The 26740-nt window shown below is 37.3% G+C and overlaps 1 protein-coding gene across 2 annotated transcripts; it reads right to left on the reverse strand.

The window, feature by feature from the left end:
• Positions 1-3760: 3760 nt before the first annotated feature.
• LOC140150918 (vacuolar protein sorting-associated protein 37B-like) lies at positions 3761-21800 on the reverse strand. Of its 2 annotated transcripts, none has more exons than XM_072173081.1 (5): positions 21622-21800; positions 13096-13367; positions 12099-12270; positions 11511-11593; positions 3761-11026 (listed from the first exon to the last, which is right to left on the reverse strand). In XM_072173081.1, exons 2-5 carry the CDS (start codon positions 13348-13350, stop codon positions 10634-10636), a joined length of 903 nt encoding a protein of 300 aa, XP_072029182.1. In that variant the 5' UTR covers positions 13351-13367; positions 21622-21800; the 3' UTR covers positions 3761-10633. The 2 variants fall into 2 exon arrangements, with proteins under 2 accessions (XP_072029182.1, XP_072029174.1); XM_072173073.1 differs by having other exon boundaries at positions 21644-21799.
• Between the last annotated feature and the right edge of the window lie 4940 nt (positions 21801-26740).

The following is a 26740-nucleotide window of genomic DNA, read 5'->3' on the forward strand; positions in this document are numbered from 1 at the left end:
GTAATTCTTTTGCTGTCTCTTTATACAATAGGTACAAAGTTCATATATAAACTGTTTTGGTGACCCTTTTTCAGTTGCAGACTCCTGCCACTACCAACATTTCCTATTTCAGCTCCGTTCAGTTCTTATGCCCAAATTTTACAGCATCTTCGATGAAGTTATATTTTCATGCCCAAATAACACCAATTTTGAGCAGTTTTAAGCAGATTTAATTTCTCAATATCCTATTTTGGAAGAGAATCTCGGTTCCCAAGCCTTTCGAGAGGGGGAGAAAATCATTTCCCCAAGACGCTTTATAAGATAAGATCAGCATACTTTATTAAAAAGGTTTCTAAGTGGCCCCTACCAGGTCAGCATTTGTCCTGCGACCCACATGACAAGATTACAATTCACATCTCTATGCTAACAAAATTCTTAAGCTCCCTTAACTCAATGTAGTGTAGCTAGCTACCACATCAACCCATTTGCTCCTGGGCCATACAAAATGAAAGCCTTTGACCAGCTAAATACCAGTTTCATTCAGAGCAGAAGTACATGTAGATCAAGTTTGGATGAATACCATAACAATATATTAGAACTCGCTGTACCCTCAGTGTGCTGCTAAAGCCTGGATAACGTTTGGAAGGTCAAAAATAGGCAATTATACAAATTATGGGAAAACCTAATATTCTGGTTACAACTATGACCAAGGGGATGCTAATCACAACCAATACCAAAACACAATAATCAGCATGTCATATTCATTTCAATCTTATGTTTTATTTTACAGCATAATTACACCTATGATCTAAATGTTCCATTAAATACATCTCAACGTGAGCTTTTAACATATCCAATTTACATTAGTGTACAATTTATAAATTAAATAGTAAAGAAATAAAACAACAATATCAACATTTGAGTTGATAAGCAGCAATGAAATATATTGGTAACAGAACTGAAAACAAAGTTGTTACCAATTTATGTTCCTGTACACTTTTTACTGTTGCAGTACCAATTGTAGTATTCACAATCACATGTTTTGGAAACATGCAAAATATTATGTAGCTTTGGAAAAACAAACAATATCAACATCTAGTGTAACTTTTGACTATCACATAAGCACAAGCAGGGTACAAATACAAAATGAAATTAATAAATGGGTTGCTCGTTTGCAATTCTGTTAAATCTACAAATGTTACAAGGATCATTTGTGGATTTTTTTGTACAGAGGATCGTGAAAAGGTTTCCAAAGTTACCCTTAATATGATCTAGGACTGCAAAATTACAAAACTTCCCTCAAAATTACAAAACTTCCCTCCTCTTGTAACAAATAATTAAATCAATCCTTTCTTGATTTATACTGTAAGCTGGTATGTTCTGAAAAAAACATGTGCAGAATGTTTGTTAAAAGCAAATTTCTGCTGGATTCTGTATCTTTGGGTGTTCTAAAAATGTTCAAAATTAGCATGCCATTTTTCTAACCCAAGATGGTGGCCAATATAGATATAACCCAAGATGGTGGCCAATATAGATATAACAATTCAACATGGTCAGATCAAATTATACAATATCACTGATTGTCTTTGACCTTTTGCCTATTTTATCCTCTGACTCATTAACCAATCGTATTGAAGATATGTGACCATGACTTTTTGATTAGAGAAGGAATATGAAATATTGTATATCTTGATTAGATCATGTTTAATTTGTTACATGCATACTGTGGAAGGTAGGCATGTTGTCTATGGGGGACGACGATAAGTGTGGGGTACATTAGAAAACTAAAAAATAGCACATACAGCACGAGCGTACAAAAAAGAGTTTGCTAGTATACAAATATTAACCGTCTATGAGTGTGATGGTCGAAAGCTGATTACAAGGTGAAAGATGGATTGTTCCATTCCACGAGCCGGAACGGCGAGTGGAATGGAACAATACATCTTTTACCTTGTGATTAGATTTCGACCATTACACAAATTTAAGACAGTTAATATTTGTTTAATATCACTCGTACATAAATTCTATTACTAAATACAATTTAAGGTAGGAAATACATTTTTTCATCAACATAACACCATGCTTTGCCGTGATATACTTCACATTTTGGGGTCCACCCCATAACTAAATCGGCGAGTACAAGAGTCCGCGCACGGCTTGGCGCAGGCGCACTACGGCAAAGCACATGATGGTAAAAACTATCACACGGAGAGGCTGATGGTAAAAATGATAAATGGTAATCAACCAATGAACTGTCTAGAATTTATGTATGAGTGATATAATAAGCGCTGGTAAGTTGAGCGCTCCGTGTATGCTCAGATGAGCGATGTCGCCAAGCCCCAACACATTACTGGGCTCAGCTGAATTAAAGTATGCTTCTAGAGCACAGGCATGGAACATTCATAAGCAGGGTAGTGAGACTTCCGATTTAAATCTGAATTAGGACTTTTTTATTTTTATTTTCAGCTCTTTTTCTGCACTTGCTCTGTACAAAAGTGTAGGAGCTTACCAAGTTCTTCACTAATTTTAGACTCTTCATACCTCTTTTCATAATTAGATTGCACTTTTTATATGGACCATATTTACCATGACAAATTCAAACACATTCGACACCAATGAATAATGCATATATATAAATTGATTTCAAAATTGAATGGCTTAGCAGAAATACATCTCCATTTGCTGCGGTGTATGATGGCCTGCCTGTGGTATGCAGGAGTCCACTCATTAACACTGCATGCCCTTCAGTCAGTCTACTCTGAAGTACAAAGTACCGACGCATTGTGCCGACTTTGAAGGCACGCATACCTGCAGCAGAGACGCAGCACTGCGCACTGTTTACGCGCGCGTTGTCACTTTGTACTTCAGAGTGGACAAACTGTATACAAGTGCACTCGTATACCAGACAATAAGATACACACAGCTAAGGAGATTAATCCTTCTGTGAAGCCACTGATTCAAATGTCAACTTCATAAGAGATATCAATTCATGAAACTAGTTTTTGATAAATGGCAAATAATGGCAGAGTTAATAATTAAGCTAATTACTTAATAAATTGCCTTATATTTTGTTGTTCAAAGTTGTGAATAGTGTTAACAGAATAAGAAATGGTGATCTATTGATCACAACACAGTGGGTTGTTCACCTGATATTTATTGGATTGTTGAAGCCACTACCTTTGACAGTAGAATGATGTAGACCTTTAATCAGCTGTTGTCCTGTGGCATAAAGACTGGACACAACAACCTGTATCATTCAAAATGATTGGTATACATACATGTAGTTTCCATGATCTGATAACAACCTGTTGCTAAAATAACTTGTCATCACACGTAGATGTGTGTAAGTATAGCATGTGGATAACTGCTGATTTTGTATAGAAGAGGTAGTCAATTAAATAAGTTTCCACTGACAGAGTTGCAATCATTTTGATAGGCAAAGTCCTGTGTTCTCATTTAGAGGATGGTCCAATGTAAATTTACCACTTGATCCCTCTTTCTGTTGTCAAAGGTTGTAGCTTCAACAACAACACATTTCAGGTGAACAACTCCTGTGTTGTGATCAACCTTTTGTCCAATACAGATGATTATTAAATAATTTACACAAAGTCTCATTTCAAAGTTTTGACAAGTTAATATGACAAATTCAAGAATGCAATCATGATTGTATATTGAATAAGACTATTACACATATCTGTGCATGTCACTTACTTGCAATAGAAGTTTAAGAGTGTTTCATATCAAATATGTGACATGATCAAGGGAATGAGTCAGATGTCGCTGAGATATTCGCAAAAACAGTGTTCAAATTCTTTTGTTTTATTTTGTTTTCAGCTATTGATAAATCGCTCATAACTCGGTAACCAGATGTCCGATTTTGATGGAATTTGCATCAAAATGTAGCATTCGTAAACGATAATGATGTAAAAACATCCAATTGAAAGTTGCCGACATGTGACTCATTCCCCTTGATCATGTCACATACAAGTTGTTATATCAGTGAAAGTGGATTTTGTTGCATTATTATCTGTTCCAGGTCCAGTGATACCTCATGCAAATTGTCCTGGGTAGCATATGTTAACTAGAGGGGTATGTGTTGCGTTGTGTTGATAACACCTAGCCCCATAATAGCAGTGCTATGGATTTTTAATTTTTTTAAGTAAAATGTAATACCTAGTAGTATTACCAGAGACTTCTCTGGTATTACAATATATCCAAAGGGCCAAGGAAATGAATGAGGACATCACTGGAGCTAAACAGATTATAGTTACATTTAACTTTGCACTATTCCAAGATAGCGGTAAGAAAAAAAAATCAAACCAGTTAACAGTTTCATTTTAGATGAAGCAAAAACTGTTTGAAATAATTGCAGAGTGAAAAACTAATGCAAAAAATATGTCTGTGTAATTATATTTGGTTATTTACATGTATCTTCACCAATAACACAAAAGTACACCATTCACACAACATATTATGGTACGTATTTAAAAGCACGGTTGGAGAACTTACTCTAAGGTGGCTGCATAGTGTTGAAAAAAGCTACAATAATAATAACACACCCTTCCACAAATCCAAGGTTAAATAACATGGACTTTTCAGTCTCTATATAAATGTATGAAAGAAAGAAATATTTATCAATGAAATTAAAATTACGTGATGTGCAAGAAAGAATTCTCACTTTTAGGTGAATAAAGTTAACCAACAACCAATGTTCACTTGAAACATTGGTTGGTATTTATATCTAAAAGATCATTTTGTAATGCTTAAGATTTGAAACATTGCACAAGCTTGGCTACTACTCTTTCAATGTCCTGCAACAAGTTCATTTCCACTTGTTTGATATATGTTTATATACATGAAATTCTTTTCCACTGCCCTAGACCATGAGGTGCAGAGCACTTTACACAGCCCTGAATAAACCAACAGGCATAAAAAGAAGATACAAAATGTTTTTGTAACATTGGTAATGTATACTTATACTTTAGCAGCAATTTCATTGTAACATGATAATCTCTGCTGTAGTCATTAGACAGCAGCTAGCATTCAACCATTGACAGTGAATGGTGTGTTAAAGTAGATTATACTTCGCACACATACATAAATGTGAATAACAATGCAAGTAAAGGCACATGATGACAGAAACACACTATATAGATAGCAGAAATGTGAAGAATGAGTGATACACTCATACAACCAGCAAATAGCTTTGTATTCAGCATTGTGTATTTACATGAGCCTGGAAATAATACAGTATTATTACCTCCCTTGAAAATATGTATATTGTGAATACAGTCTGTCTCCTCTCAAGTTGAGATTAACAGCATGTTGGATTGCACAGTGGCACATTCAAATCAAGCTAACCTAATCCCATGGGCGTATACATGTGTAGAAGGGCGATTTGTCCGTACGCTGGTAATACAACTGTGTAATAAACGCACTGGTTCCAACCAGCCCTCAAATTAAGGATCTGAAGGGGCACAGCAACTTTTTTAGGGCAAGTTGATAATTGCCTTGGATTTTCACTTAAAAGGCAAGGCAGCACAGCAGTTTGTAATATTTCAAGAGGGCATCATGGCAGCTGTTGAAAATTTGAGAAGGGCACCAAGGCAATTTCTCAAAAGTGAAGAAAACACACACAAAAATAGATAGATGATTTTATAATGAAGGCAGGGCTGGGGCACCGACGGCAACTTCATTAGAGGGCACGGCAAGTGACTGCCTTGGGTAAAGTACATATTTTGAGGGCATTACGGCAGTGGGGTTGGGCACCCACGGCAAAATGCCATGGGTTAATTCAAGGGCTGGTTCCAACCTACCACTGTGAAATACAACATGGCGATACTTGAGACGAGACAAACTATTTATTGTTAGATTGTTCTTTGAAAACAAGTTCATTGAATATGTTAAAATGTGAAATGGTTTTGAATGAGCAATCTAACATTGTGTTAAAATAAGTGGCATAGCAAAAGAAGGATGGAGCCCAGGGCCTCTGACTTCCATACCTAAGGTCCATTGGTACATCCAGTGTTCGAAATATGCCTCAAAAAGTTACAGGCCAGCCAGGCTTGACCGTAAAAAGTTACCAGCCAGCCGGGCTGGAAACTAGATGCCAGTCAGAAAAGTTACCGGCCAGGCCAAAAAGTTACAGGCCAATGGCCGGCTGACCGGCCCTATTTCGAACGCTGGGTACATCATGACCCATCATAGTGCCAATGAGAAAATAGGTCACATAACAGTGTTGCCTGAAAGTATTGTAAAATCTCTGAAAAGTGTTTCCAACATATAACAGCATTTGTAATCTTTGTTTGGAGGCAACATTTGGTCAGCATTTTTAGGTTATCTGTACATTTGCCAATTTGTGCCCCCCCCCCCCATTTTGAAAAGCTGGCACTGCCACTGTCTGTTTGAAATACTGATGAATTTGCACAAGAAAATATCCTGATGGTATTACGCAGTATTACATGCACATTTAGAAAGTTTGGCTTTAGTATAGAAAACACTTTTATTGTTATTAAAATAACATTATGTTAGTATGTATTGTGCCAAGTTTTCAAGCATGTTTTTACCCTTTCATATAACTCGACATGTAAACGTTTTCTATAAAACGTTTTATGTTTGCCGAGTTAGTATCGGGATTGTATATCGGGTTCACATTTCGCTGACAATCAAATAACATGAATCAATTATATCATACATTTTATATTCAATTGATTCTGTTAATATTAAGTTATTCTCTTACATTCAAATACAAAATCAATTTAAAAACTGAAGATAATGGACACATGGCACACAAAATACATTGTTTTTAAATCAGCTTTTAACATAATATTAAGATTTGGCGATCTCTTCTTTTAGACCACCTAAGCCATAAAAGCTTAAAATTACAAATTCATCAAATTAAACTTTTGCATCAAGGTTAAACATGTTTTTAGCTATACAAACATACCTTTTGAACAAGCTTCATTTACGCTAGCTTTCATGTATTTTCAATCATGCACGTTTGACATCTTTTTACTGCATCATGAAATTCTGCATTTATTTAAGATGACAAATTTCTCGAAAATTTTGACGTATTTTTCTGACAAAACAAGCTTCATTTACGCTAGCTTTCATGTATTTTCAATCATGCACGTTTGACATCTTTTTACTGCATCATGAAATTCTGCATTTATTTAAGATGACAAATTTCTCGAAAATTTTGATGTATTTTTCTGACAAAATTCCCACATTTCTCAAAATTTTTACAACTTTCCACTCATCTGATCACCTTTTCATATGACGAAAGTGATCCTGATTTTAAGAAGGTATGTTTCATGATATCCAATTATTTTTAAATTGTTTTTTGAGACGAAAACTTCAAAAAGTTGTTTTAACCTTGTCTTTATCCCATATAATTGCCCTCATTTATAGAGCCCTGCGCTCCCTCCAATACTCTAACAATACTTCGAAGTATTAGGCAGCTCTTTAACCTTGATGCAAAGGTAATAATTTAGTCCCTGTGGTCTAAAGGAAAATATCGCCAAAATTTCAGAAGATTGATGAAAAAAAAACTTCAAAAAAAGTAAAAGTAAAAAGAGCGAAAGCCCAAACATATATAAATAATTAATCAAATCAATCAGCAGTTAATCAGAAATATCAATCAACTGGAAGAGACGGTTGTAGCAGGTAGCAGTATTGTAATTTGCTTGACAGCTGACACTGATGGCAATGCTACAGGAATTGAAACCTGTGTACATGTAATCAAAACATCCCAACCTTTTCACAAGATGAATTTGGATAATTTGAAGTAAATCATATCACATATTATCATTACATTACATAATTGTACACTGTAGGTAAATATGGCCCATCCTAATTTGAGTAACAATAAGATTTACCAGTAAGATGTGACAAATGCTTACTACATAAAGCAAAATATCCTTTGGAAATCAGGTAAGCAGCACTAATTTCCAAAGGATTTTGGCTCATATCAGTAGTAGTTGACAATTGCATTGGCCAATCAACACTCAACAGGTGTTAAAATATTGTGCTGCATGTAATTTTTACAGATAGAAAATCATTGGCACGTGTTGATGATTGATTTATAATTTGATCCTCATGACAAGAGTGGGCCAATATACTTTAATATTATAAAATTTATGTTAAGTCATACCACTGATTATATTAAGACATGTTAGAATACACAGGACACATGCATATTACAATCAAATACAACATATATTGTGAGAATAAAATAGTTGACATCATAAATCCCTGATTGATTAGAATATAAATTTGCATATAAATATCTAAGCAATCAGTTAAGTAGTGAGCAGTTCATTGAACACACTCATCCTTAAATTTGTCAGCAATTTAATATGGTTAATGGGTTGTTTGCTGACAAAGAGTTTTACACAGACCTTGAAATAAGTGGAATTACAGTATAAATCGGACAGCATTTTTCCTTTTAACTTTTTCATGTTGTGACATTTTGACATTACTTGGTACTCTAGGTTGGTAAACATGAGTAGGATTTAATTTTTCCCTAGAGAAGTCCTTTTCAGAGGGCTGAGCTTTCGGTACTCTAGTGAGTGCCATCTTCAAAGTAACTAGCCATGTCATCTTACTCGGATAATGTCACTCTCGCTAGAGTACCAATAGGTCAGCCCTCTGAAAAAGGACTTCTCTAGTGAGAGATTAAATCCTACTCATGTTGTGATACAACTTATAAAGTATTGCGCAAAATAGTATTATCCTTATCCATTCATTTGATATGCTCACAGTTCCACTTTAGTGAGGGGGTGTTAGGATTCACATCATAGACACTATGTGACTGTGTTGCTACCTCAACATCCCTCTTAATATACCCGAACTGGTAGGCATATCAATTGAAAAGATTTGTACAACTTCTGAAGTGAAGTGCAAATTTGTTTGATGTGCAAAATTATAGTTCAAACTGTATCAAAATAATTTGCACCCATTACTTTACCGAGATTGTAGCAAATGTAACATTAGATTCACTCTAAATGCCACTATCTTTAGGTTAATATCATGTGATGAGCCATTCTTAACATCTTGTACAATAAACAAGTGATGAGATCATGAGTAACAATCACCTTGTTACAGGTTGTACCTTATGTTGCATTCATAGAAGAGAAACAGTTCCCTTGACAACAAAGTCTAGCATCACCAATTTAATGAGGGCCAATCATTCTACAAAGAGCAGGAGAAAACCTCATTGTTACTCTGTTATTTCTCAGAGTGCAGGCATGATAGATTTCACGTAAATGTGTGATTTGTTAGACACCGTGTAGTAGAACAATTGGCCCTGATGTATATATGGGAGAATGTGCATCCCATACAAAGACTTTCTAACTTCATTGCCAAATGCAATTTGCACCTATAACACTTTTCACCCTGATGTGGCAGTGACGTCAGTGCGCATTTCATTGGGCTCAGCTTCAAATTGCTAGCGTTTGCTCAGAGTGGTGGCGTACACACACACACACGCTTTAATAAGATGTCTCAATGCGACTGCCTCAATGCATTGACATCACTGCCACATCAGGGCGAAAAATGGAATAGGTACATGTACATATCTAGACCCGGTATAACATGTAAATTGTTTCTGATATGTTGTCAGTAAGTATCAATGACTCCAATAATGTACATCTGCTTTGTTTGTCTTGGTGAATATGATTGACATTGTGTCCCATTATAATACTAGTTGTAAAAACTGCTTGTCTCGTGAAGTGAAAACTTATCTGTCAGCCATGTTGACACATATTGGATAAACAATGAAGATGGTATTAACTGCCATGATTTACATTTTTTTAAATGTTGACCTCCAACAGACACTGTCTTATGAATAGAGAGGAGCAGGTTGCAAAAGGCTCAAATTGAGCTCTTAATACCATACTGAGTAAAGGTTTACGTGCAGAACAATTATGTGTACTGAAGGAAGGCAAGTGAGTGAGTGATTTACAAATATGGCTTGGCCTTTTTACATGTTTGACCATCCCCTTTACACATGAACAATGTTAGGAACGTTCAAATACTTATGTCATAGACTAAGCAAGCAGAAAGATTTTGCATATTTAAACATTTTTGATTTCTTTTTATGCGCAATGTTGAAATGGTGATCCAAAATATGTGCCAAAAATCCCTTATCTCCCTCTGAATCTTGCCCCCTGGGTACACCGAAGTGTGACGTCATGAAATTTATATTTTTGCATTTCAGCATTTTCATGACCATATTTCAGTTGAACATGATGAAAAACACCCACAGTCCAAATTTGGTGGGAATCGGATCATGATATTGGCCTGGTTTGGAACCAGGCCAATTTACACTGATTTCAATGGGGCTAATTAGGTATTCATGCGGCCATATCTCGGGCCCTCATGATCCGATTCCCACCAAATTTGGACTGTGGATGTTTTTCATCATGTTCTACTGAAATATGGTCATGAAAATGCTGAAATGCAAAAAAAAGTGTTTTGTGACGTCATCACTTCGGTACTCTATACTAAATGCACCTCCCTGTAAGTGAACATGTGGTCTGATGACTGTGATACAATAATTAATCATTACTGAGAATGATAGATTTCTTATATATCAACTGCTCTTAGTCTTCTTCAAAGACAGTGTCTGCTATAGGTGAGACACAAAAAGTTTTCACTGTGGATATGACCCTAGTGTAGGCATAGCCATATTACCACTCCCATACGGCTTCCAAGGCTGATTTTGAGCAGGTGCCGAATAACCCATTGCTGAGCCCCCTGCTGGATATGATGGAGGCTGCGGTGCTCGACGAGCCGGCGATGTGTAGGAAGCACCTGATGGTTGTGATGAGGGATATGGAAGAGCGCCCCCACTTGGGGCTGCATAAGATAGTGTACTCCCACTTGCACCAGACGGTGTAGGGGAGGATATATGTCCATTGTGTTGTAATTCTTCCATTTTATCAGCTTTGATACGTCGGACATGAGCTACCCTACGCAATTCTTGAAATTGTTCTAGAAATATTTCAATTGTGAATTCACCTTGCAGAAACTTGTCAGCTACTTCCTGTTGTAAAGATCAATACAAACAAAAGACAATAAAAGCTTTAAATATTTCTACTTATAGACTTAAAACATGGAAAGAAACAGACAAAATAGAAAGGGAGATAGAGAGACAGAAGGGATGAGAGAGAGAGAGAGATGGGGAGAGAGGAGTAGAAAGAGAAAGCAATGGAGAGAGAGAGAGACTAAGAGAGAGTGATGGAGGCAAGGGCAGCCCTCGAATTAAGGATCTGAAGGGGCACGGCAACTTTTTTAGGGCAAGTTGAAAATTGCCTTGGATTTTCACTGAAGGGGCAGGGCTGGGGCACCGACGGCAACTTCATTAGAGGGCACGGCAAGTGACTGCCTTGGGTAAAGGACATATTTTGAGGGCATTATGGCAGTGGGGATGGGCACCCACAGCAAAATGACATGGGTGCCGTGGGTTAATTCGAGGGCTGGGCAAGGGGTGAGAGGGGGAGCGAGCGAGAGAGATGATATCTACTTGCCTCTGACTCCTCCTCAGCTTTTTCTGCAGCTGTCTCTAACATGATCTTGGCTTCAGTTGATGAAACTGTGCCCTGCAATCCATCTGAAACAAACCAGGAATAATAAATAAAATTATGTATCAACTCAAGTTTCATGAGGGAGGGACTGTCAGTACTAAAGACCTTTTAAACACACTTCAGAATCAATGATCTTATTCATTTTTAACTATTTGGGTAATTCCAAGCACATCATTCCACAACACAAAGTTTGCATTTGCAAATTAAGAAATTAGGGTGGTTTGGAAAAGTTTCTCCTGCCATAATCATTTACTTACCAAAAATAGTTAATGTACAAAGAACAACACAATATACTATCAGCAATTGACAGCAAATTTCAGCACATAGCTACTTCACTCTTCAGTAAAAGAAGACATGAGACGCTTGCCAGAAACCATTGTGGCAGACAGGTTGATCTTCATTTTGATGTCACATGTCACCTCATCTATACTCATGAAATGACATGTGAATGAATAATCCCGGGACAGCATGTAGGGATCATGCTTTTAAAGTCAAGCAGTATAACTCCTCCAAAATGAAGATACAACTTACCTAACTGCCTTCTGTCTTTATCATATATATCACGTACACTCCTAGCTTCTTGATGTAGTCTTGCTAGTTGAGCTCTTCCTTCTCTTAGTCTAGGCTCCCTAGACAGATTGAAGTCAGCCAAACTGCGATTCTCAGCAAGTGCCATTTCTTTGTCAAGTTTCTTCTGTTTCATCTATAAATTGTAATTCAAACAAAAGATTAAGCCCTGCAATTTAACAGGCATGAGAATGTTTTTTCTGAAAACTGCCTGAAAAAAGCGCATGAATTCAGCCTTAAAAAAGGCCCAAAACAGGCTGAAAAAAATAATAAAAATGTGTAAATTTGGACAACAAAACTGCCTGAATTCAGGCAAACACAGGAAATTCTCATGCCTGATTTATAGATCGAATGAACTGGGAGTTTGTTTATAAGGCTAACATTAGTTTTACTTTTCACCTATATCAAATGTGCATGTCAACATTTTCATTATTTTGATAACATGTACTTTTATTTCAAAAGATTTGGGAGTATCTGGACCAAAATCAGCACTTAAAATCCCTCTTATCCTTCTGATGATTTTCAAGGTAACAGGGGTAGTGAATAGGCTTTTAAAATAATGAAATGTTTAGTATACCCTCATCATATTTGATATAGTTAAAGCATGTTCAGAGCCAGTACAACACCTGGACCAGTGCAATATGAATTTTTACCTCACGAATATTGATAAGCAACCTTGTCCTTATTTTTAGGTCCAATTGGAAACTACATGTAATGATCCCTTTCCATTTGCCTAACACAGGGTCTGACTCTGAGCCTAACACTGAGTTCATGATAACTAAACTGTAACATGTTTATGACCAAAGCAAATCAATACAAAACACAATGATTGTCAATATTTGACTAGTATGCAGTCAAGAAAATACAAAAAGATTTCTAATGTTGAAGTACATTACAACCCATATAACAACACGCTATTTTATGAAACAACTGAAAACCTGTAACAAAATGCAACACATACCTCATCAAGGTCCTCCACCATATCTTTCATTCTGTCATCACTTTCATGTAGTGCTTTGAGTTCTTCTGTGTTCATATGTTGAAGCAGAGGAAATTTTGTGTTAGCTGAGCCCTGTGCCTGCATTTTGGTTGGTGGATTAGTTGGGCGTGGTGGTCTAACACCTGCTGGTGGGGTTTGATACCTTGAAGGTGATCCTGGAGGACCACTTGGTGTTCCCATAGCATACGGGAAACTGTGGCTACCCGCATATGACATACTGATGCAATATTGTGCTGTGTAAAAATGTAAAGACACAAAGATGTTGAAGCTCTTCAGTTTTGTGTTATCTATGTATGTAACTGAATTCATTTTTCTTTCAGGCCACTAACACAGGCTTGTAGTACTGTACATCAGATTATATTTATTATAAAGCAATTTTTCTTAACTTTATACCTTAATGAGTGCGAATGCGTTTGTGTGCAAATTCAAAGCTCGAGTTCTTGAGTAATTAGCACTATACATGATGTGTACTATCATGACTATTCATCTGCCAAATCTGTAACATGAAAAACTGTCTATTGCACTAGTATAAAGCCAAGAATTTTCTGCTTTACAAATGCTAAATTCTGCTTTTCTCCGCTTTGTAATTTTAGCACATTTCTGACATAATAAAATTTCACAATTTTTACATGTTTGCAGCCCGGCCAAAGTGACGATTATTGCGATGTTGCAAAGTTGGGATGGGTGATTGGGTATCACGGCTGCAATGGGAGGTAGGACAGGCATTGTACGGTAAATCTATGACGGATTTTTGATGAATTTTCCTTTTCTAGGTCATTTTTGCTTATTTTTTTTTCTCAGAAATGCGTTTTTCCGCTTTACCTCAATTCGCATGATTTTTATGGAATTTCGCAACGCTGAGAATTCTTGGCTTTACACTAGTACTACCGGGTATGTCACAACAAATTTTCCCATCCATTTAATAGCCCCTGGTTCATTTAAAATAGCCCCTGGTTCCTTGAAAAACCCTACATATGTATGAACCAGGGGCTATTTTTTCTCAAAGTAGCCTCCTGGTCCAGCGCTTATTTCCAGCCTGGCTCTGGCTACATGATATAATACTTCTTGCAGATTAATTTGTTATACCATTCAGCAAATTACTTCAGCGGTGTTCATCTGCTGTCTGATTATCGCGTTAAAAGAACTAGGTCACACGTTGCTACACTGCTTGACCAGCGAATGAGGTGCCGATGATGATGTGATGTCAATAATGATGTGATTCTACTAGCCAATCAGAACCACACTTCCATATACCGTACGCATAAACTGCACCAAATTGGCAGACCGCTGAAGTTCTCTGCTGAAAACTATAGGCCTAGATAGCAAAAATATCTTGAAATTTTACGTTCTGTACACCAGTATGAAATTACACAATTGTAGCACATCATGAATGCATAACTTGCAAGTTTACGCAAAATCGGAATCAATTGAAATTTTGGAAATAAGCCTTTTTCATGGATATCTACTGAAAATCATGAAATGTCATGAAAAGAGGATGCTCAGTCAGTGTCAGTGATGCTAGCCTGCTACTACATGTACTAGTACACGATCCAGAATATCATCATGCATGCATGTCAGAAATTATAGTGGGAATTCGAATTGAATGAACATATTTTTCAATAGCGTGATGATTTTTGCGTACACTGCGCGATGTATTAGCATTGTATCCAAGGTTGTGTGTTCACGTTGTAGTTTGAAATATGTGATATACGATCGCGGTTGGATTGAGTATGTACAGCTAATGAAAGCTGCGTTCATTCAATTGGAATTCTTACTACTGTATAAATAATATTTTGTTCTGGGACTGATATAGGTATGCTAGGTGAATTCAAATTTGCCATCAACAACTGCATCATTTTATATATGGTCATTTTCACGGTAAAGGGTGTAACTTTTGATTTTTAGGGTCAAAATTTCAAACCACTTAAATATATTTCTGTTTACTGAAATCATGCATAGAAGCAACTTAATTTCAAGTAAAATAATGTTTCAAGGCTTAAACCTTTTGATTTCTAATAAAAAATTTGACATTTGCATAACATTTTGGTTAAAATCTAAGAAAAAATTTATTTTACATAACCTCAGAAAATTTTGACATGAAAGCTGGAATACATGTGAAATTCCATTCCAAAGTAAGTCAACAGATATAAGTTAAATTTTATACCATGTTTTGCTATGTTTGTAATTGCAGTTTTGAAAATTTTTAACATCAAGTGTCATTTACAATGGAAATTTCCAAACCTTAAACATATTTTTTAAGTTTTAATTGGGTTCCTAAAATAATTTGAATGTCTAACTTCATGTACAAATACTACTTGATGAAAGGAACCTCCCAGCCAAGTTTCACAGAAATTGGAGTTATTTTTAAAATTGGCAATTCAAGCGATTTGTGTTTCGGAGGCTTCAGTTAACAACACAGGTGATCATAAAAGTAAAATATTTAGCTAACTACTACAAGTTGACATAAAAAATAGGTAAAAAATATCACAATTACCAATTTTCATGCTTTGCTTCTAAGTATTGAATTTCAGTTGTGACAAAAATTAAATTATCACAGCAAGTCATTTTTTTGTTTCGGAGGCTTCATGTTAACAATTGTTAAACGTTGCAGAAGTAGTTTTTTGAAAACAACAGTGTTGGGATCATCTAAGCTGTTATTTTCTTGTGTGTATTGAATCAATGATTCTATGCGGCAGATATTGTAGATTTATCACACATTAATTTTTTCACCCATTTGTTAAGTATGGTGTTTTTTGCATGTGAAGCCTCCGAAACAGGCTTTTTAAGGTATCAGTATATTTTTCAAACATTAACCATAATGTCAATTTTTTTAAATTTATGACATTCTGCACATATCAAGTAATAATTACAATGCAGATATCAGTATGAAACACACCAATTTAGATATGCATAGATGATAATTAAGTTTACTGTTGTTTGGAGGCTTCATTTGTTTCGGAGGCTTCAATTGTTAACGGAAAGTTTGTATTGGGTCCCATTTTCAAACGGTGATATATATCTCCACGATTTAAAAACATGTGACTTGAGGATCTAGTTTGCTACATTTTAATAAATAGATTGGATGAGCTCTTTTATTTATATTTGCACAAGCTTGCTGAACAGTTTGTTTCGGAGGCTTCAAAAAGTTAACGGAAAAAACGGCTATTTGAAGTCAAGATTTTATAAAAATTTTAAAAGCTTGCAAATCGGCTAATTTTTGTTACCCATTTCAAGTTAAGATAACAACTGTTATGAATCAAGAAGAAGTGAAGAAATAACCAAGAATTATGAACCAAAGCTACACCCACAAAGTTTGTTAACAATTGTTAACGGAAAATGAAGCCTCGAAGCGATAAATATCGAAGTCCGGTTCTCAAAAATACAGGGCCGTTCACAATTAAATCTAATGTGGCAGTGTTTACTGAACATATGACTGTACTTTCAGGATAAGAAAAATTATCCATGAACTAACTGAAGAAAACACAGGGTTTTACAAAAATGTTACTGTTTTTATAGTTTTTCAAAATGGCAATATTAAGTACATTTAAGCCTGCTAAAACTGAACGCAGTAACTCCCAAAGCTGATTATGCTACCCAAGGTAGCTGCTAACTAGATGACTTATGTGGCCAAAAATTATGGAATTCTGTGGCTTTATTAGAACACTACGGATTAAAATGTTAAAAATCCAAAGTTACACCCTTTACCGTGAAAATGACCATATATCAAATTAAAGCCCTTGAATAAAGAAAGCCAAATTAACTGTAACTGAAAACCTTTTGTTATAGCACTTTCCGTAGCAAAGTTACATCTTGTCAATACTGACTTTCATCAAAAAAATTCAGCTAGCAAAATTCCCCAAAACAGCATTTCGGTGATGTTTCTAGATCTTAGTCTCAGGTTGATAGCAGAGCTCTTTTTTAATGGAACTGCTAGATCAATATCCCTCTAAAATTCCATGTGCGAGTGACTTATCACCATAAAAAATCATATATTTGGGTTTAAGTGAAGTATAGACAACATATTTATTAAGGCTGGCATTTTCGGTCGGGTAACGGGTACCCGCCGAGATTACATTACCGGTATTCAATTTCAATGCATTTTGAAATCATTAATAGACTATACCATGAATACAAAGTATCAATTTTCATATTAAAAATACAAAATATCTTTTTTTTTTTTTTTTTTTTTTTAGGTCAACCATGAATGATCCTAGCATTTAGGTCTAGGTCCAGGGACACTACAAAACCGAAAAAAAAAATAAAATGCCAGGCCTAATATTTATGTAGGTTTCCTTGACCGGCCAGTTCTTTTATATTTCTATGTAAATATATGTATTGTGTTCTACATTGTAGGCGAATTTGGCTGACTATAGCCAAAATAACAATTTCTCGATCATGAGAGGATGTACCTTCTGTGTCAGCGTACTTTTCATAGAATAACACAATCGCGCGACCTGCATGACCGAACCTTGACCTTGCCTAGCAACGACCGTGTGATTGGTCAATTCTCAAAAGCTGTGTTTGTGCTGTAAGCGCCAGTAATTGCGTAGTACGTTCGCCGCAAATAACTGTGCGTCCCGCTGCACAGCGTGTCAGCGTCATCATCCCTATATCTTTGTGTCAAAAATTGCAGTGATAGTACGATGAATCCTCTCGTTTTTCAACAGCTACGCATAGTTCCAGTAACTTTAACCACTCTATCATATTGAGCAGCATTCTCCTTGTGATGTTTCTGCACTGTGTAGAGAGGGTCTACAACATCTCTGAGGTAAAACTGACAAATGCAAGGTATATTTCTTGATGCTTGAAGTTTGGATTTCTTAAACGTACAGTGCATCCCTATATACCGCTGCAAGACTTCAGGTCCGTAGATGTCATTATGTTTATGATAAAAACTGAAGTCTTGCTGGCAAGACTAGCTACATTGTACACATGGCGATTTTGTTCGCGATAGGCCGAGCGACTCAGGCTAAGCATACCATTTACAGACGATATGAGATTCCACAGAGCCTGCCACAGTTTCTATTCTATGTTTTCAGTATGATATTCTGTCGGTCCGTGTCACGTCACTTCCGGTTGAATTGATATTCGAGTGAAAACAAGTCCCTGATTCGATTTTTGTTGATGATTTTTGTCATTGGTGTTATGTAAATTTCGATCGCAAATAGTCAGTGGAATCAAACAACCGTTTCTAAGTCTCCAGAGTGAAAGAAACTTACTTGATTTACCGCTTATATATCGACAAACTTAAAATTAAATTCCATGGTCGAAAGTGTCGTTTTTCCGAAATTGAATGCCACTCCAGCAACATCGCTATGTAGCCTCCTTCACAGCCGGTTTCTGTTGTTCACAACAAACCGTGAGCTACATGCAGTTTGGGCCCGAGACTAGAGATAGCCCGGATGTCCGACCGACAGAATAGTATATGATCCCATATGGTATTTCTATTACCGGTACAAGAAAATTTGATTTGTTGTCAGGCAAATCCAAGGTTTTATTTTTAATACACTAACTGGAAATTAAATGTACACTAATTAGCGGGGACCGGTATTTTGCTGTGGATATGTTTTACTGCATTTTATAAGTAACGATTTTGAAATCAAAAGTTTAAATTGTGATATATTCAACTGTTTGAGAAACGAAATTTATAAAGGAACCTGTGACTGTGTAAGATCCAGGTGCTGTATCTATTTTACAATGTACATTATCGACATTCTTTATCTGCGTCAATAATAGAATATCGATTTCAATCGAACAGAATACATGTCTCCAATACTCTCCATTTTGAGTTTGTACTACACCACGGCACTGACTGAGCGATAAGCTAGGAATGTTTCAAGCGATCGATTTCTAGCCAGTTCGGTGAAATACCAATCGCCCGTCGCTCACCAACGGAGTATTTATTGTTTATATTTATAACACTGGGTGTCGACACTGTGCGCTGTGCGTACCCAAGTTGGCTCTCATGATCGAGAATTTAATATTTTGGCTAATGTGTTAAAATTAAGGTTTGCCTGGCCTGGGCCCTGCATACATGTACCTAGCCCTACTGACAAATGACTGACAAAACAATCATGACGGATTAATCGGACTACTACACGAAATACTCCTTCCTTTAATTCTTGGATCTTGGATGATATAACCTCCTAAATACTCCTGCGGAGTTTAAACTGGAGGTGTGGTGAGAGTGGGCTAATTTTTAAGGCGGCGTCGAGCAGTACAGTCATCTGTCAGGGAATTCTTAAAAGTAGCAATGGATGGTTGGATGATTGTAGTAGGTGGGAGAGAGTTCCAATCCTTGACAGTTCTTTGGAAAAATGAGTTAGCGTATGCGTCAGTCCTGGTCTGGTGAATTTGGAATTGGTTGTTGTGACCTCTTCTGGAACGGCTTATTTTAGGGGTGATGTAGTTGTTGTGGTTGATGTCCATCTGTCCGTTGAGGATCTTGTAGAAACAAGTCAGCCTCCCTTTACTGGCGCCGGTCTTGAAGGAGCGGCCAGTTCAAGGTGTTTTTAAAGCTGTGACACTGGTGTCCTTGCCATAGGTGTTAGTAACATATCTCGCCCCTGCGTTTTGAACGTTTTCAAGATTTTTGATGTTTTTGGTTGTATAAGGATCCCAGGCGGCGGTGGCATAGTCGACATGTGGACGGACAAGGGTACTGAATAGTCTTTCTTTGATGGAGGATGAAGTGTCGTGAGAAGTTCCTTCTCAGGAAGTTTAGAACCGGAAGGCCTTTGTTTTGGCATGGTCAGTCTGTTTATTCCAGCGGAGGTCGTTTTGGATGGTGATTCCAAGGTATTGGCTACTGCTGGTTTCTTCCAGGTCGACGCCCATCATTTCATATGAGGTAGGGTCAGGATTTCTCCTCCTAGTGATACGCATGGTCTTACATTTGCTGGGATTGAATCTCATGCCCCACTTGGTGGACCAGGAAACCATTTTGTTCAGGTCGGTCTGGAAATCACGCTCGTCTTCGGGAGATCTGATGGTCTTGTAGATAAGGCAGTCATCCGCGAAGAGTCTTGTTGTGCTATTCACTCCATCTTGGATGTCATTAATATGAAGGAGGAAGAGGTGAGGTCCCAGGACCGTGCCTTGTGGAGTTCCGCTGAGAACAGGTACCCATTCGGAGGATTTTCCGTTTACGACAACCCTTTGGAATCTTTTTGTGAGGAAGGAGGAAACCCAGTTCTTGGTCGCAGAGCGGATACCGTAGAAGTCTAATTTGATGAGCAGTCTATGATGTGGGATTACGTCAAAAGCTTTTGAAAAGTCTAGGATGCCCATGTCTGTAGTAAGTCCGTCGTCAAGGTGCTTGGTAAGGTCGTTGGTTGTCAAGATCAGTTGAGACTCACATGATCTGGCCTTGCGAAATGCGTGCTGGTTGTCGGATAAGATGTTCCACCTGGAAAGATGTCTCATCAGGTTACTGTCGACAATGTGTTCCAGTAGTTTACAGCAGGTGCATGTGAGCGAAACTGGTCTGTAGTTCGCCGGATCAGTAGTGGCGCCTTTTTTGTAAATTGGTGTGATATTTGCTTTCCTCCAGTCTAGCGGTAAATCCCCTGTATCCAGAGATTGCTGAAACAAGTGCTGAAGGATTGGTGCCAGGTCAACTGCTGCCATTTTCAGCGCTTGGTTTGGGATCATATCTGGTCCGATGGCTTTGGACACATCAATGTTCAGTAGGAGCTTTGTGACGCCCTCTAGATCAACAGCAATTGGTGGCATCTCAGGGTAACTTTCGCCAGACATTGAAGGCATGGAGTGTGGGTCCAAGTTTTCCTTGGTGAAGACGCTCTCGAACTGATCAGCTAATGCTTGAGCCTTATCCTGGTCGTCTGTAAGGAGTTTGTTATTAACTTTCAGCGGCTGGATACCAGTGTTGTCTTTCCTGCGGGCTCGGATGTAACGCCAAAAAGTTTTTGAGTTGTCCGACTCCATAATGTCATTCACATAGACTCTATGGGCTTTTCTAATAGCCCTGTCAACTTGTTTCATGGTGGTGTTAAACTTGGCCCAGTCACCTTTTTTACCGGAGTTCTTTGCCTTGTTGTAATGCTTTTCTTTCTTACTGCAGAGTCTTTTTAACTTTGAAGAAAACCACGGTGGCCTTGAATTTCCCTTGACCAATTTGTGGGGAACAATCTCAGAAACTATACTGCATAGTGAATCACGGAACCAACTCCAGTTCTCCTCCAGTCTTAGATTCAGGTGTGCGTTAATTACTACCTACAGTCTGAGTACAGACAGGTACACCATTTATTTAATATTTCACAACATGGTGAAGAAAATACATGGCAATGAATGCATACACATGATGCATATGCAGTCATTCATGCATGCATGTGCATCCGCATGCAATTTGAACAGTCAGTCGGTAGTGTTATGGTTTTTTATTGCATGAAAACAATACCGATATTAAACCGACCGATCCACAATCATGAAATTAAATCTCATCGGAACTTATTTTTCACTGCTTACATGAACTTAGAAACGCCCCTACCTTCCAATTTTTCTTCTGTGACTGCAGTATTTCTCAATGTGAAAGAAAAGGGCTACGTAGCATTATCTTTTTACGTCATTTTGTTGTTTATTTTCCGTTTGCTTCACATGATTTGGTTAGTCATTCGCCATCATACATGTCATAGGAAGTAGTTGACTAGTCTTGCAAACAGTCTCGTAAAATGATACCTGCCTCCATTGATTTACAACACCTAATTTCGAGACGTTCTGTGCAAGAGACTAAAATTCGGCAGTTCATCTCTTCATCATAATACTCACTACATCACAGCTGATATTGCGCAGAGATGTTGCCAATAAGTTAGCGTCATGTCTGCTATGATTTTATTTCTTGATACGCGGGAACGAGACTATCTTGATCCCAATCAATCAATTTGCCTGTGACAGGTCAGGAAGGAAGGAATGAAGAAACAAACACACACAAAAGGAAAATGAATAATTATTAATTAAATACAATACAATAAAATAATTTAAAAAATAAATGTTAAAATAAAATAATAAATAAATAAAATAATAAATAAACGAATAAATAAATAAATAAATAAATAAATAAATAAATAAATAAATAAATAAATAAATAAATAAATAAATAAATAAATAAATAAATAAATAAATAAATTAATTAATTAATTAATACGGTCCGAGTATTATAGTCCCACCTGTTTTTCAGGCTAAAATTTTTCACAATTGTATTTTTAATATGAAAATTGATAATTTGTATTCATGTCATACTCTATTAATGATTTCAAATTGAATTGAATTTGAATGCATTTTGATATGACCCTAGATGCTAGGATCATGCATGGTTGACCTAAAAAAAAAATTCAAGATGTTTTGTATTTTTAATATGAAAATTGATAATTTGTATTCATGTCATACTCTATAATGATTTAAAATTGCATTGAATTTGAATACATTTTGATATCATTAATAGAGTATGACATGAATACAAAATATCAATTTTCATATAATTAAAAATACAAAACATCTTGATTTTTTGTTTGTTTAGGTCAACCATGAATGATCCTATCATCCTAGCATCTAGGTCTAGGTCCAGGGACACTCCAAAACCGAAAAAATAAACAACTTTAAAAAAAATTTTTTTTTTTACAATTTCTGGAATTTTTCGAAAAATGGGGGGTGGGACTATACTCGAACGTGGGACTATACTCGGACGAATGCGGTAATAGCCTACAAAGAAAATTTCTAAATAAACTGAGAGTAAAATGGCAATAAAACAAACTCAAGAGGTGGCACGCCCTAAAATGGTGTAGGAAAACATTAGAAATATGTTTAAATATGAAAAATTTCCTGCTCGCTGCGCTGCGCTCGGTTTGGTCCCCCAAAATCTTAGTGGGGGGCCGAAAGATTTTGGGGAACATCAAAAGGGGGGGCACGGATTTTTTTGGCACGTCACTAGGGGGAGCGGCAAATATAGTATGACACGGTCAAAGCAGGGAAGTCATGGTCAAAGGGGCAGACCACTGAGAATTCACCACCCGGGGTAACTCTTATCACAGAAAACCCGTATTTCGTATGGTTCAGAACTTATAAATTCCACCCTGATATAGGCTAAGGCTATTCTTGATATTTGCAGAGTATCTTTATTGACTAAAAGTACATTATAATCGTTCTCCTCAGCAAATGTTATACATGTAATATGGTTTTAAATAGGAGTCTAAAGCCGGTTTTTGCCAAAAATATAACAGAGGTCCGGTATTACCTGCGGTCCGGTATTACCTGCATGTACCCTATAGGTCCAGGCTACTTCCTCATGCTCAGTAAAATCTGCTCATGCTTTCTATTTGAATGAAATTGCGCCCTCAATTTCACCGTGTTTATTAGCTCCGGTGAATCTTCTATAAAATAATACTGGTAGTCTGTGACTCTGTCTGTGCCTCTGTCTGTCTGTCTGTCTGTCCGCCTATTTTCTCGGACACTAGGGGTCCCACGTTCCTCAAACTTGGTGGGTGGGTGCAGCTTGGCATGAGGAAGAACAAGTTTATATTTTTAAAGGTCAAAGGTCAAGGACAGGGTCAAGTTCAATTGAAGTCTAATTTCAAACACATTAAATAGCAAATCTAGCCATGCCATTGTGTTGACCTTGGACTATCAAACAAAAGTTTCCACAGTGACCTTTTTGTCAGACCTACGGTTAAGAGGTCATAGGTCAAGAAAGGTACAAATTTCGAATTGCCCCTATGTAGCTCAAACTTAGTGGGTGGGTGAACCTTGGACTATCAAATAAAAGTTTCCACGGTGACCTTTTCGTCAAACCTACGGTTATGAGGTCATAGGTCAAAAAAGATAAAAATTTCAAATTGCCTCTATGGAGCTCAAACTTGGTGGGTGGGTGGACCTTGGACTAACAAACAATAGTTTCCACAGTGACCTTTTCTTTAGACCTACGGTGAAGAGGTCATAAGTCAAAAAGGTAAAAATTTCAAATTGCCCCGATGGAACTCAAACTTGGTGGGTGAGTGGGTCTTGGACTAACAAACAAAAGTTTCCACGGTGATCTTTTCTTCAGACCTACAGTCAGAGATCCCAGTCAAAGAGTACACCCTGATTTTGAGATCTGCAAAAGCCAATAACCATGACAGCCGAGAACCGCGAAATACGGGTAACCGCCTAGTCTTACTATAATTCACCGGATCTCTGTCTGTCTGTCCGCATCTTTTCTCGGAGACTGGGGTCGCACGTTCCTCAAACTTGGTGGGTGGGTGCAGCTTGGTATGAGGAAGAACCAGTTTATATTTTTAAGGTCAAAGGTCAACGACCGGGTCAAGTCCAATTGAAGTCTAATTTCAAATCGCTCCTATGGAGCTCAAACTTGGTTGGTGTGTTGACCTTGGACGAACAAATAAAAGTTTCCTCAGTGACCTTTTCGTCAGACCTACGGTTAAGAGGTCATAGGTCAAAAAAGGGAAACATTTCAAATTGCCTCTATGGAGCTCAAACTTGGTGGGTGAGTGGACCTTGGACTGACAAACAAAAGTTTCCATGGTGACCTTTTTGTCAGACCTACGGTTAAGAGGTCATAGGTCAAAAAACATACAAATTTCAAATTGCTCATATAATGGAGCTCAAACTTTGTGGGTGGGTGTAACTTTGGCCAAGGAAGCTCAGGTTTGCGTTTGTTAGGTCATCCGTGGTCAAATTTCACATTGAGGGCGAAAGTCAGGTCAAATTGCAAAAAGCTACAACTGAGCTCAGCTGGAGGAAAGTGATCCCAGCCAAAGGACACACCCTGATTTTGAGATCTGCAAAAGGCAATAACCATGATAGCCGAAAACCGCGAAATACGGGTAACCGCCTAGTTTAATTTAATTCGGAGCTATTCGGGCCCGGGATATTCAGGCACCTTTTCGATTCTAAACACACGGTAGAAAAGGAGTAGTTAAAACCGTAGTGCAAAAACAACAATCACAACATTGCAACAACAAAAACGGAAATTGAGCAATCGGCATTTTTCATTGTTCAATTTATTCATTTTTATTTTTTTATTTTGCGATAAAGCTAGCTATAAAGCAGTGGAGGCGTAGATTTTTTTGACATTGATGGGGGATGGGGTTGGAAAAATTTTGCCATTTTGAAGCTAGACTGATGAAATATGGTGCAAACGTGGAATATGTTGCAAACGTGGTGCAAACGTGGAATAAATATGCGCAAAAAATTTGCACTTTTGGGGTTATGGCCAAATATAAGGTTAATTGGGTCAGAAACCCACATACAGGCCTCATTTAACATTGGGGCCGGGATGATTGTATGGACCATCCCCCTGGCAAAATATTGGGGAAATTTATCACCCCCCCCCCATCCCCCGGGATCTACGCTTATGCGAAAAGTAACCCCTCTGGCAATAACATTAACATTGGCAAAATTTGATCTGAGCCTACGCGATGCTCTTTTAGGTTAGGGCCGGGGGTGGGGTGGGGTCGGGGGGGGTACTCAGTACAAATGACCATACGGGGACGTGCCGCAAATATTGGTACCATTTTCAGCCTTTTGGTATATCAATGACCCCTTTTTCAAAGCCTATTTTGGTATATGAATGGGTCCTTTTTTCAAAATTTTCTCAATTTTTTCGGAAAATAGCCCAATTTTTCCTTAATCTAGCCAAAATTGTCAAAATTTTCCCAAAATTTTGAGAAAATTTGTAAAAACTAAGACAATTTGGGTTAAATTCGGCTGAAATCCCTACCAAAACCAAACTTGAGTACCCCCCCCCCCCCCCGGGTGGGGTCAACCACTCAAATAAACCTCTTGCCCCTCAAATGAAACTCCACTTCACCTCATTTGCCCTTACTTTTGTTGTTTTTATATTTTTGACAAGTTCACCCCTCATGCCCCTAGCTCCCTTATCTCACCAATTTACATCGAACACACTGGTATCATACGGTATATAGCACAGAGGCACTATGAAATCGACAGGGCTGCAGGTGTATGGACCAGGCCAGGCTGAGATTTTCAAAGGAGACTTTCAAAAAGGGGCGTTCAGTGCAGAGAAAAATGTAAATGGGTTTGGTGTGAGATGAATTTTTGGACGTAAATTATTTTGGAGCGAGCATCGGGTGAGAACATAGCCCTAATTATAGATGCACTAGTCTAAAATGCATCAAATGATTTTGTTATTGAAAAACAAGTAAAAAAATCAGTAGTAAATGGAATTTGCAATTATTTTTGTCTTTGGGTATAACAAATCTGAGGAGTAATGAAGGACATGAGTATGGCGTTAAAAAAAAATATGGGGCCTTTTGGGCCCGGCGTTTGTGTAACATCACCATGATCTGCAAAAAAAAGGGCCAAACTTGTACGTGTCACTTCACTTCCTATATTTAAATGCCCCCCGCCAAACAATAAACTTTATTAAGCACACAATAATAATAATATTAAATAATAATTATTATTGTGTGCTATTTCTTTATAGGAGTATGTTTTATTTATAAACATGATAAATGTGAGAACGTATTTGTTTTAAATCTGATGCTGTAGACCCCTATATGTATGTACAAGGTCGGGAACTAAATAGTAAATATTGCAGGTATTTTTTAAGTCTCAAGGTTTCTCATTTGCTTTT

Source organism: Amphiura filiformis, chromosome 1, assembly GCF_039555335.1.
Source record: "Amphiura filiformis chromosome 1, Afil_fr2py, whole genome shotgun sequence".
Classification (NCBI taxonomy): domain Eukaryota; kingdom Metazoa; phylum Echinodermata; class Ophiuroidea; order Amphilepidida; family Amphiuridae; genus Amphiura; species Amphiura filiformis.